This window comes from Eurypyga helias, unplaced genomic scaffold, assembly GCF_000690775.1.
Source record: "Eurypyga helias isolate BGI_N326 unplaced genomic scaffold, ASM69077v1 scaffold567, whole genome shotgun sequence".
NCBI lineage: Eukaryota > Metazoa > Chordata > Aves > Eurypygiformes > Eurypygidae > Eurypyga > Eurypyga helias.
Window position 1 is genome coordinate 20,070 of NW_010260900.1, and position 13,805 is coordinate 33,874.

The following is a 13,805-nucleotide window of genomic DNA, read 5'->3' on the forward strand; positions in this document are numbered from 1 at the left end:
CAGCCTTGACAGTACCCCCACAACCATAAAATACACCCTACAGATTTCCTCATCAATATCCTTGTGCTCTACTGTGGCCAGTGTTGCCATTACTGGTGTAGGGCCCTGCAGGGGTCTCAAATCCTGGAACACTAATAGGGAAAACAAATGCACCAGAGAAAGGTAAAGTGAGGGCAGCGAGTGCCCCAGTAACTTCAGCAGAAGGCTGAAGTTCCAGGTTGTCCTGACACTGACAGATACATTTAAGACCTTCCACTGCGGCACTTGGTAACTCAGAAAAAGAAAACCAGAAGCCCTGCATTGGCCAATCCTCACCCTACAAATCCGTAAATACAGGCAGAACAGACCACAGAAAACCAAGATGGTGCAGAGGTGGCATGTGCTAGTCTATTAAAAATCCAAAGCTCTGTCTAATGGTAAAGCAGTAAAATTGTTCTTTTGAAAAATTAACCTGTAATTGAAATATTCAACAGCATTTCTGTTTGGTGCTTCTAAACACGGAATTACATGTTCCGCTAAGAAGCCCAGCAAAACTAACCCAAATTAACGCCAGCCTTCAGAGACGCAGAAGTAACACCACCCTGCTTTCACTGTGGTTCCTCCTAAATGGAAGAGTAGCATTTTTAAATTTTTTTGTATTCAATTTGTAAATTACAAACTGGCTTTGCTAAGACCACAGGAAACCCAAGGATCAAGCTAATCTAACTTACATGTCTTGAAAGGTCTGTGTGCCCCAGAATCATTTCCTAAGCACGACAGGAAGTACCACAGAGATTTGTGATACCCTGGAGATTCTTCCCTGACACTCCAGTTGATGCAAAGGTTAAAACTATTCCCAGCCTGTCACTCACGAGGGGACCCTGACATTCACCTTTGCTTTCTCTCTCACCCATTATGCCAACACCCCTTGCCTTACAAAATGCCAACTGATAACATTATACGCTTCACGTGATCTCTGAGCAAAGAATTTTGTGCTTCTGGAAAAATGGGGTGGGGGTGGTAATCTTTTAAAGTGAATTAACAGGGTGAGTTGCTTCTAGCAGCTGACAGGAGAAATTACCATTATTCTCATCAACTATTTTTTGCCACTATCTCACTTGATATAAAAGGAATGGTGGGCCATGGGCATGTGTGAAAAGTGTCTTCTGTGACCGTTGGAACCGCTAGGAAAGGAATCTTATCTTCTCCTGATGGGATGGAGTGAGTAAAACCCCCACACCTCAGCGCATGTAAACCAGATCCGCTCCACTGCCTTAACCCGCAACAGTCCAGAACCCGTGTGACCGCACATCAGGGTCCATCTGCAGACCTGAACGCTCTGCTCTTTCCAACAGCACCGCAGCACCCGCCCACTGCTCAGGAACCAGCCCACAGAAACAGTCGTGCGACACAAAGGGATTAGCTACACACCCAGCGCTGTTAAACGGCCACGACACCAGTTGGAGAGAGCTGGTTCAGCTGTGATACCACCTTGGCAATGAAAGCACCAGCCACCACAAAAGAAAATTAATATTTTTCGGTGAAATAAGGAATCACAACGTGGGAGTAGTTCTGGAATTGGTAAATAACAGTGAGTTCTGGGAGTCTGGAAGGGCTGACACCACCTTCAGCCTTCAACAATGCCATAATTACCTGGCTATCTCCAGCAAACATCCACGTTACATTTTTTCAAATGTTCTGAGACTGATTTTTGTTTTTCTTTCAGTGCTAAATAATAAGTCAATACTTTCTAAGGATTGTCTAAGACCAAAATGGGGCACAGCCAGACCTTAGACAAGTATACCTCAGCCCTAATGATGAAGAAATGTGAAGGGGAGAGAAGAAAAATGCACATTTTTGTTTGCACTTGGAATGTGGGTATGTAACTTTTTTTTCAGGTAAGGCCAAGGCTAAAATATCAGGTATTTTTGAAGCCCTATAGTTTGCATTGTGATGGTGAAGCAACCCGTTTGAATGCATCTATGCAGAACAGTCAGTCGGCTATGTACTGTATTTTGTATTCCCCAAACGATTAAAAATTACTCAGAAGTCGCAGCATGGCTTTTCTCACTTTAATTGAATATGGAGCCAGAATTAAAAAACTGTGACTCAGGAAGTCTTTCAACACTAGACCAAATGCAAGAGCACTTGTGATTCAAGACAGACACAGACCCCACTGAACTGGGTATCCAAGTACACCATTTCATGCAACACGGGTGAGTTCTCCACACAGGAAATGCCACAAACTCAGCTTCCGCCTCCAAGAAGTCAATGTATTGGTCAAAGAGAGCACGACCAGGCCTTCCACGGGAAGCTATGGCTTCCCCACCAAACAAAGCAAACCAGGTGCAGTATCTGTTTCTCAGGGTGCTGAAACCTTGTCTCCCCACCCACTTCAGTGGATCATTTGCATCTGCCAGACACAGGAGTTGCAAAGCAATAATGCCAAATGCCAGACAGTTTCTTACCATGGCCAAGGGGAGAACTCCTACCAGGTCCTTTTGGCTGACGTAGATCTTGGAGATTGCTAGATCAGATGTCCTATCTCCAGGATATTCTACCTGCCATGTGATGAGCTGGGGCCCGTGTAGCTCAGTTAAGTCTTCGATTTCAAAATCAATCTGCATAATTTCCAAGGAAGGACCATCCGCACTGCAGGAGAGAAAAAAAGGAAAGAAAGGTTCCTTTCACATGACTGAAAAAACAGCAATGCAATTGCTTCTACATTAATAAAACATTGGATTCAGGCTCTTGCAAAGGGAGGATGTGGTGGAATGATGGATTTAATAATGAATTAATCATTTGCACTTGTCTCAAGATCTCAGGGTATTTCCCAGGTGCTCCAGTAACACTGTGATCGGGAGGTACCGCTCCATTTAACAGGTGGAGAAACAAAGCCAAATCAAGATAAAGCCAAGGCTCAAGCTGCAGCGTAAGCCTCCTGCCTGCGAGGCTCCCCCTCTTGACTTCCCCGTTAAAGCAACACCTGAGCAAATCCAAAGGGACTCGCTCCTAAAACGGGAAACCACTGCATTAACAGTACTTTTGTCTTTTTAAGAAGGGATATATGGAAGAGAGGTCAAAGCTCAGGACTGGGCCTGTGAGCTGGGGCAGCAGGGAGCAGAGGAGTGGAAAACTTGGAATTAATTTTTGGCTATGCAGCTACCTTACTGTGAAGGTCTGTCTGCAGCTCCTTTTGTCCTTTGCTAGACTAGGAATTAGCTTGTTGCTTATTACTAAACTGGATTGTTTAATAGGGGCCAATCCTGCCAGGATCCTTGGCTAAAACACTCTGGAAAAGGACAAATGGTTGGCCGATGTGATTCTCCAGGACACTCTGTCAACACTGGCATTACTGACACCTTGTCGACGGTACTTTGTCCTTACACGCCGTCCTTCCTAAGGCTAGGTGGCTCATACGAGTGAACACCATAAAGCAGAGACATAAAGAGGGAAAAGTGGGCAAGGGGCTTGTTGGTTCAGATCCTGCAAAGCTGGTTATAAAATCAGCCACTGCACAGAAAGCAACGCAGTGAGGTTTCTCTTATCTTGGCAAGGTGAGCTCCATCGTCCAGTGGCATTTACAGAGACAAGAAAATACTCCTTGTACTGTGAAGCTGCCGAAGAATGCGGAATTTCTTCACAGTGCAGAAATCAAAGGGGCACTGAGAACGACAGCACTTTTATTTCTGAGGCACTGAAGGCCAACCACATCTTTGGTGTTTGTGTGAGGGGAAAAGCAAGAGCAGGGTTCCCTTCAGCAGGGCAGCACTGGAGAGGGAGGATGGCACAGCCCTGGTGCCCCAAGGCTCTTGGGTCGGACAGTGCAGCCAGAAGAAAAAGAAAACAGTTCGGCAACCAATTAGATAACCCCAGAACATGCCTAAAACACAGCAGGTTTTCCCAGCTGATGTGGAAAAAGAGCTAAAACAAGGCATATTTTTTAATGAAGACCAGTTATGACACCAGCCCCAGTTTGGGATTCTTCCCAAAACGCTGAGGAATTTTTATCACGCTGGCTAAATCCAGTGCTTGACCCAAAGCTACTGCTTGATGCATTTAATCTGATCATCTTTAAGGTTTGGATTTTAATGGATGTATTGAGTCCTTGCTACCCTGGATGGAATTTAAAAGGAGCCTTTGTGTTTCCGAAATGGAACACATTGTGTTCAGTTTCTCATTTCTTCACGGCAGGGGAAAAAAACAGCCCAATCTCTACACTGGCACTGAATGCAGCCGCGTTCCGCACTGACCCAGCAGGCCCGAAAGCCGCTTTATGCAGTGAGGGCTGTGGAAAGTCAGTTACGTCCAGGGTGTGCGCAGGAGCGGGCAGCGCGTGGCCTGCCAACACCTGGCAGCGGTCCTGCTTTGGACAGGATATTCCATCGCAGCTTCTGTGTTTAAAGAACTAATTGAACCTTCACATAATGAACCTGGGGTGTGCGATGCTATTCTGGGTGCCGCCCTCCATCACCGCGCTGGTGCCCGGCACTCCCAGTCATCACTTTGCAGCACCGGTGCTGACGCCAGAAACGCCTCCACCTCAGGGAAACCAAATGCTTGTCAAAAAGGGCTGTCGGTTTAGTACCTTCCAGGTCCGTTGTGGATCAGGAGAAAAGCGATGAGGATACAGGAGAACAAAGAAGGGAGGAAAAGATGGGGAGTGGGAAGTGGATGGTCCTTATTTCCTGAACTACAGCTCCCATACAGCACAGCTACAGTAACTGCAAGATAATGGAAATGATTTCTTTTAATTTCTCTGTTAAAGCAGGTATTTTGATCAAGCATTGCTTACGGGAAAAAAGCTACCAAATGCGATTTTGATAGAAATTATTTGAACTACTATCTCTTAGAAATACTAAACACCTCCAAACGACAAGATTGCAAAGCACCTCAAAAATCAATAAGCATCTCATTACTGCTACTAAAGATGTATAAAAAAAAGTGAAAGTGTTGCATGACCGATGATCAGAGCCCGGCTGTCAGCACCAGGTCAGGAACTTTTGTTTAATTACATTACTCATCACTTCCTCTGAGGATCCTTCCACGTGCAAGCCCCATGGACCTGCATCCTCAACTTACAGCCTTCCTGAGCAATATTTAGCAACTGAAATCTTCCCGCAGAGAAGTAAGCCAAAAAGTTACCCTTCAGAAAATACAGCTAAAACAACGTAAATGGACGAACTTGAACAAACAGAATTTGTTAAGTGTTCGGTCACATAAAAAAACTTGTGGCTTTTCTTTCCAAGTCAAGGCTGCTTGGGACACCAGGAATATTTCCACTGGGTAACCAACCACTGCAACTTGAAATGCTGCACTACGCTACTCCTCCTCAAGGCAGGCAAAGACTCCGTGGTCACTGTAAGGCACTAACATGTTGGCAGCTTGCCTTTGCTAACACCGAAGCCGTTACTGCTATGGAGCACGCGTCGGCTACGGGACGGGAGGCTGTGCAATTAGGAAGATCAGAATGGACAAACCCAAAGGTTCACCACAGCAGCCTAAGCTGAGCTGCAGAGCCCTCAGAGTGAGATGGTTTTTGATGCCAACTTAAAGTTACATCTTCCACATGGGGTTTTGCCATTTGTAGCTGAGAGTTAAACTGTAATGGAGCTCACCGTGGTGCCAATAATGAATCCGATTGTCTTGTCCCTCTGGTTTCTGAGTCAGAGTGCAATCAATGAATACGTTCCAGCTTTTTTGGAAAAGCTTTCATATGGGATAAAACCAGCAGAATTGAACTATTTTACTCCTACAAGTAGGATTTAAGGTAAAAATCAAATATTGCAGGATTTGGCATTAAACACAACAAGTTAACAGCATGACATTGGCTCTCACCAGCTGAAGAGCAGGCCTGGATCCCGAATGTGAGCTCAACATATCCAGTGCTGGCTCTGCCAGATCCATTCAGCAGGTCTGAACCCAGCTGGCAAGGCTGGTAGGATTTCCAGCCCTCCTTTGCAATTGACAATAAAATGCTGGAGCTTACCCAAAAGTTCAGCATTTTATTAAAACAAACCCAAACAATGTGGTGCAATAACCGCACCGTATGTTGCCAGCGACCCAGTGTACAATGCTACGCGCATCACACCCCGGCCCCGGTCTGAACAAGTAACAAAAAGGAAGCAGCATTTTGTAGAAGGTGGGGGCCTGGGGCTTGGACCTCACCAAGGTCAGCCAGGGTAGGCTAAAGAAAATAAAATCTCTAGACTCTCGCCTGCTGCATTACAGCCCAGATCATTATTCACCACTGATACCTCAAGGTAAGGTGATACAGAGAGCAGTACATTACAATTTAATTTTATTCATTGTCATCTTACTATTAAAAATTCAGTGATGGGAAGGCCGAAGAGTAATTTTTCTTCAGGAATCACTGTATGAAGTGAACCAACTAGCAAGAAAAAATTACAAAAAGGAGTCTGCTAATCCTGTAACAAAGTTATTTTAGAAAACTGATCCATCTCTGGAGCGTGACATCAGCAGTGCTGGCTGAGAACTAGTTACTGAATTATTTAGTTGACTTTTTTTGCTATTTTCAAATAAATTATTCACTATACAATTTTCCAGCTGTTGATAGCACTCTTCCCAAACAACTCAAGCCATTCAAAAATGGGTAAAAATTAGCAAATCTTTTAATATAACATAAATTAAAAAAATATTTCCAACCAAGCCAGCGTTTCAGTTCAGAACCATCACTCCGAGCATCTCTTGACACAGCAAATCCAGCGATCATTTACCACATTACACTAAGGGAATGGTAAATCAACACTGACTTTATTACACACAGTCTAATAATCATTCAATAAATTATTCAACACAGCAGTCAGAGAACATCAAGTACTTTTGACGCGGCCCAATCCTGAGGCAACAACAGCAGAAAACCCACGGTTACTGTGCAGGTGGGACGGAATTGCAGGGCTAAGCGAATAGTCCTACTGACAGCGTGAAGTCTAATAGACCACTGCAGACACACTGTCAATCTGGGTTTCTCTACATGCTGGTTTGTGTTGTCCTCAGCATAAAAAATAACAATAAATATAACACAACTCACATGGAAGTGTGATAAAACCGCAAAGAGGAAACCACAAACACAGCCACAAATTATCATTATTAACAGTAAAAGTTTCTCCTGGATCCCTCTGAGGCTCAGACTACGCGGTACAAGACAACTGCAGAGAGGATTGTTGTCTTAACTGGCAAAGGCAAAAAATAGGAGAAAGATAACATAATAATCATTTTCACATAGTGGGAAAACCTAGTATAAAGGCATCAAATAACACTTCAGAACACATGGAAGGGATGTGTTGACTCCATATCCTTGGTTTGCCAGGAATGGCAGCACTATGGGAATTTGACTCTTACCCCCAGACCTAAGCCTTTAGATCTATACCAGTCTCTAGTATTCCTAAAAAAAGCCTTAGAGATTTCATTCACGTTACGATTTCCCAGACTGTCAGTCCCGTCACCATCACTGCAGCCTATTATGTAGAGTCCTTTTTGTGATCTTGCGGAAACGCTGGGATAGCCTGCGTGCTCAGACCTGCACTAACACCCACGTCTAGGACACACAGGCTGGCGTGAGAACCCATCCTTCCCTTCCACCAGCTCGGTAAGATTTGAGACTCGCCCGAGTAACCAGAGTCACCTTGACGTCTGCCGGGCTGCTGTTCTCTTCCACCACAAGCGACTTCACAAACTATTCTGCCCAGGTTTTGCGGAAAGGCAGTATTAACATGCAACGATAACAAAGCTCCTTCCACAAACAAATTCTTACGGTGAAAATAACGGACCTGGAGGCAGGCAAAGAAAGGTAGTATCAAGAGACTACATTTACTAAAATCTGAAAATCAAATAACACATGCTCTGCCAGGCTATTTCCACAACTGTCCTGCAGCAAAGCAGTGTCTATCACCAGGACTAAAGGGGGAACTGCCACACCTGCTTGCCATCCCTTCCCCTTCCCGACCCCATTTGCTGGTTGTGTAGCACTTGCGAGCCTCAGCACAACAAACCCGCTTGAAACGCAGCATCAGCTTCACCGATGTCATCAGTACCTGCTGTCCTACAAGGGGGAAACAAGACCCCGCACGAAAAAAGCACAGAATACAGGAAAGGGCCTAAAGACCCAATTGTTAATATAAATACTAGAAGTTTAGTAAAACATAGAACTATTTTGGGAATTATATGGACATACAGAAAGTCATGTTGTTCCCTACCAACTTTTACCAGTTATGACTGCGAGTCCATTGCTGGCATATTACACATGAGCTGGCAGTATGGGACAGACGTCTCTGTGTTCCAAAATGTGCATTGGTTTTGCTTTATCAACATATTTTAAACCTGTCCTGGCAGTCTAAGAGGTGCACAAAGTTAATGATCAAGATACAGTACCCCTTCCCTGCTCCAGCTACACGATACTTTCCGTATCCGAGCAGATGCGGCACCTCGGCACACTCCGGGACAGTCTGATAACCATGCTGAAATCATACAGACAGGGGGATGCCACAGGTCTGCATCTGAGTCCTAGGCCCCGTCAAATCAAATCTTAGTTTTTGATGTGCTTCTGATGTGAAAACCTGTGTGAGTTCAAACGCCCACAGAGCTCACGTTCTACTGAGCAGGAACTGTTCCATGAAGTCCACCAGTGGCATTGGTTTGGGTGTCGCTGCATCCAGTGTTCTCGCACCTGACTTTGCACAATTTGAGCCCGGGGCTGCGGCGCACCTGAGCTCAGGACTGGTGAGACAGAAGGGAAAGTGGATGTCGTGGCAATCCTTGGATACTGCCTGAGGAATTACAATCAAGTACATTTTAAGGGAAGTTATTATTGTGGCCATTACGCTGCAGAGAATTGCCTAATATTAAAGGCGTACGGAGACCAGGGAACGATGCCCAGGACAGATGTCAGGGTAGGTAACAGCAACAATTTGCGATGACTTCTGCACGCAAGTACATGCAGTCACCACCCTTCGGCGACGTCTACCTCTTCTGTCTATCAGCCATCGCCCCTCAAGCATTCTTAGTCTCATTTACGCAAACGGCCCAGGAGCTGCTAAAGCGAAGTCCAGCTCTCCGTATGAAAGTGCTGATCGGTCGTTCTGGATGAGAAGTTCAGCACAAGGAGGAAGACAGAGCTGCATTTATCTGCTGGTCTGGCCAGGAAGAGACCTTGGTCCGTAGGGACAGTTCCCTGCTACTGCAACCACCGCACCACATAATCTCTTCATAAACTTATCAAGCTTCATTTTAAAGGCACTTAGGAAGTTTAAAGCCTTATTCCCCCAAAGACTCTCTCGGAACCTGATTATTCTAATGGTTAAAGCAGTCAGAGGAGCCACCCTGGCTGGAGCTGGAGCCTTCTATGAGCCATCACTCAGAGCGACCAGACCATCGCACACTCCAGACACTGGAATGGACAGCGTGGCCAAACGCAGCGCCACTTCCTACAACAAGTACTCAGAGCAAAATGCTAAATAATTCTGCAGACCCTCTGGAATCAGGTAATGGCTGATAATAGTTCCCTCATTCAAAATTATTCTTTCCAGGTTTCTGTGTCCTCAAATCACCTCCAGCCAAACAATTCCTAACCTACCCCAATGTAGCTGTGAACAAAAAAATTGCATTCCTACTGATGAACCTAAGAGGACTTTAAATACCCACTGACCTAGGTAGGCAAGCTGAGAAATGGTAGGTTCTCGCTACCTTATCCCAGTATCACCTGCCAGAACGTGGCTGCAGATGTTCACCATCTCCAGAAGTGCAAACCCTGGTCTGGGTTTAGCTGGGACAGAGCTAATCGCCTTCGCAGTAGCTGAGATGAGGCTGTGGTTTGGATGTGCACTGCAAAGAGCACAGGTAACACCCCATTTAGTTGTTGCTGCAGAGTGTTTGTACCAAGTCAAGGACTTGTTCAGCCCCTGGTACTTCGCCTGTGATCCCAGCCTCTTCACTACAAGCAGCGGGAGGGGGCACAGCCCAGACAGCTGACCCAAACTGACCGGCGAGGGGTTCATTCCATAGCACCCCATGCTCAGTACATGAGTTGGGGGTGGGCTGGGGGCCGTGTTGGTTGGTGGTTTGTCTTGGTCGCTCGCTCTGCCTTGGTTCCTGTGATGCCCCTCTGACACCCTCCTCTACTAGATGGACTGGTCTGGCGCTGGCTGGGATCAAACCACAACATACCTTTTCTTTGAAAATGATACGATCAAACTAATAACTGGAAAAGTGGAGGATAGAGAAAAACAGACATGGCACGAATGGGGAAATGCTTCACAAAATACTACAGAACCACGTCGGGACAAATAAGAAATACCATCCAACAAGAGTGCGGATCTCCAGCCACCAGCTTATGTGATGAACACATCACATCGCATAAGCTTCCTTACTACGTGGCAATCTTCCATCTATTAGAATCTGGGCTTTAAAGCTACTTATATTGACATGTTGGAAGACACTCATCTTGGATCTTGGAAGAAGATGCTGTGGGAAACAACCACCAACTCTAGGGGCTGAGCAGCAGCACAAATTGCATTGCTCAGGACGGAACTTAGAAATCTTTATAATTGACAGTGGAAAGCTGTACATCTAGTGCTTTAAAAAGACATTGATTTTACTGGACTGTAGGTAAGGGAGGAGAGACCCTAATTATTAGAATTATGAATTCAGTAATGCTAGTAATCATTAGTAGTTTCAACGGGTTCATAAATCATTCGCCTACTGCTTTTCCCCGTTATGTGAAGACCAATTTCCACTCAGAGGCATTTTAAGATATGCCGCCCTTATTGAAATTTGTGAATCAGATTTCCCTCCGTGAACCGCAGAGCTTCACAAGGCGACGGTGAGATCAGAGGCAGAAAAGCCACATATCAAAACACAAGTAGGGTTTCATTTCATGGCAGCCACCTAAATACAAGCTTGTCTGAATTACTGACTCTGCTCTCCTTTATACTTTCTGCTATGGCACTACAGTTTCACAGCCCAACACTGCGTCTTTAATGTCTTAATTGGATGTAAGCGCTCTTTCTTTGCAAGGCTTACATGAAACCACTGCAAACATACACGCTACTCTCCTTTCACTACCATGGAAAATTTTCAAGCGGGTACGAGCTGGAACACAGAATCACCAAAAAATATAGACTTAAAAGATGTCCTGCAAGCAAGCAAGATGGAACATTCAGATAGGCCATATACTTCAATCCTCATAACCAGCATGATTCTTGGAATGTTTGTGGAAAAATCTAACAGGCAAGTTTTTCTAATAATGGTAGAAGGAATAATCTGCCAGATTTTCAGAATGCCGGAATGTGCAGTACTTGAAGTAACATTGAGAAGAGCAGAAGGTTGGTGATTTTCTCAAAAAATCAGTAGGTGAGGTTTAAAAGGCAAAAGAAACAGAAAGTGCTAACTTTCCACAAATATTTCAAGGATTTATGTGTCAAGGACAGAAAATTGCTAGAGCAGGTAGGCAGGAGGGTATAATTAGAAACAACAGGAAATATGGACCAAATTCAGAGCAAAAGGACAGTGGAAGAGTCTCAAAAAGGAAGCGGCAGACTATAACAGAAAAGGTTTAAAATTAGATAGGCTCAAATGCTCAGAAAGAACTATTTTCCTTCAGTGGAACAACCTTTTGTCATAATTTTGTCTAGATCATTAATAAAGAAAGGGTTTCGCTATTGGTGTATCCGGGTACCTGTCCTCCTTTCCAGTAACATTACACCAATTTCAACAACGCTAGGCAGGACTGAGGTTAAGAATTATTAAGCTGCTTGGGAGCAGGTAGACAGAAGAAAAGACCAAGTGATTAACCCCTCAGACAGAAAGGATGCAGTATGCTCCCTGAGAATCGAGGTATGCACTTGTTCCTAAGGAGCAAACACACAGAAACCAGACTTCTGCCTTTTGGCTGCTCACTGAAATATGCCTTCACTGGTATGGCCCCTTGATTCTCTTTAAAGTTCCAGTTCAGGAGTTGGCCGCTGCTCAGCAAGCCACTGAACAAGCTCTTTCGGTCTTCTGGGACTCAGTATCATTTTATAAGTTAAGCATATGTGTTAAGTACTCTGCTAAACAGGAACGAATTTAAATCCTCTGCTGAGCTCATTAATCAGCAAAAGCACCAGTTCAACTCAGTAAATTCACCAAATTATAAGTGGAGAGAATTACTCCTGACCCTGTTCAGTGCTGCATGAAAATGACCCCTGTAGGAATACAGAACCCTTGAAGCAGGTCTCACGCATAATTAAGAGCATGACCTACAACTTTTTCTCCCAGACATCCTGACTACACAAGGAAAGCAGTAAACCCAACCTCATAATGTTATCATGAACAAAGGAGTTTTCCTCTCGCTGCTCAGCACAGAGTACACTTGGTATCCAAGGGGTAGCTACTGATCATTAGCACAGCTAATGTATATTACAGCATCCTAGGACACACAGTGATTAACAGTAACTGAAACCTAAGGAAAGGAAAAGAAGAAAGTCTTTTTCCTAGTAAAACCATGCAGTAACATGAAAGAATCCTATTTGTCTTTGACAATTCCAAAAGAAAAAGAGCTACCAAGTATGTCTCTATCTCTTATTTCCATATTTATAATTTAGAACTCTTACTGTTTGTTTATGAAGCATCATGTTCTGCAAACTTTGTGGAGATGTAAAACAAGAAACAACAAATTCATACCTAAATCTCTGGAGCACGTTTTACCAGTGCTAAGGAACAAAATATTCTCAGATATGAAAGTTACGGATTGACGCCGAAGTTTTTACATAAATGTGAGAAGTGGGCAGATGAACTGGGTAGGGAAAAGCTGAAGCAGAAACAACTTGGAAGCCATTTATGTAAGAAAGGGAAATGAAGAGGATTAAAGCAGTTAGCGGTTCCATAGCAGATATTCCTCCCATAGGTATGAAAATAATGGCACCTCCATTGGTCCTATGGAGTGTAAATTAAAGTGTGCTCCTCTGTTCAGGAAGTGGTATGTTGAAAATATGCTTGTCCTTTGCTGTCCTTTCATCCGTCTCACAAAACACGGCCAAATTCACAACTGATGGAAGGAGAACCTTCTACTTACCCTCTGCTAAAATTCCAGGTGAAATTCACTCCCAGAACTGGACTGAATTAAGAGGATGCCATGGCCATGGGTCCCTTCCCTAGCAGGGGTACAACAGGAGCAGCCACAGCCAAGAGGCCCTGCTGCTGACATACAACACTGAACCACGAACACAGGAGATGCCCATCTCTGTCCCTTCTCTGGTGAGTGACCCCGTGCGAGCTACTTCACCGCCTTTGGCTGAGGTCTCCTGACATTCTGAACATGCTTCAAGGTTTTGAGATTTTTCAGTGAAAATTATTCATAAGAGGCCAGAAAGAAGAGTTCAGGGCTAAATTAGGATAAAAAAAAAAAAACAAAACCCACAACCCAAACAAATCTTGACTGAGATGCTACACAAGTAGAACCTCATCCTTTAGCGCTAACAGATTAGACTCGTTGGCAGTACATCCATCGGAGTGGAATACCTTGCAGAAAGGTCAGTTTTTCTGTACCACACCTTTCCAGTCTCCATGAGCTGCAAAGCCCGTGGTAGTCCCTAAAAGAAGAGTTAGACTTCAAAAACTGAGTCCTTTTCTGGCTAGATTAGTCCACACCATTGCATTCAAATGTGCACTGTGTCACTGGAAAACCGGCCTTCTCCATGTCTTGGTTTTAACGACTGACAAGTCCTCCATCAGTGTGTTTTGAAGCCCTTCAAATCTGAGACTGTTTAGGTAGTAATTCTGGTCTTCAACAATACAATAAGTTCCAAAAAATTCAGCAGGGAAAGAGAAAT

General features: G+C 44.4%; 1 protein-coding gene across 1 annotated transcript in view; it reads right to left on the bottom strand.

The window, feature by feature from the left end:
- Window positions 1–2,447: 2,447 nt before the first annotated feature.
- LOC104512253 (transmembrane protein 132D-like) overlaps window positions 2,448–13,805 on the bottom strand; it is a gene marked incomplete at both ends in the record, with an annotated part of 116,412 nt that continues 105,054 nt past the window's right edge. Inside the window, 1 exon segment of the mRNA XM_010155172.1 lies at window positions 2,448–2,631. Coding sequence (XP_010153474.1) covers window positions 2,448–2,631 — 184 coding nt within the window.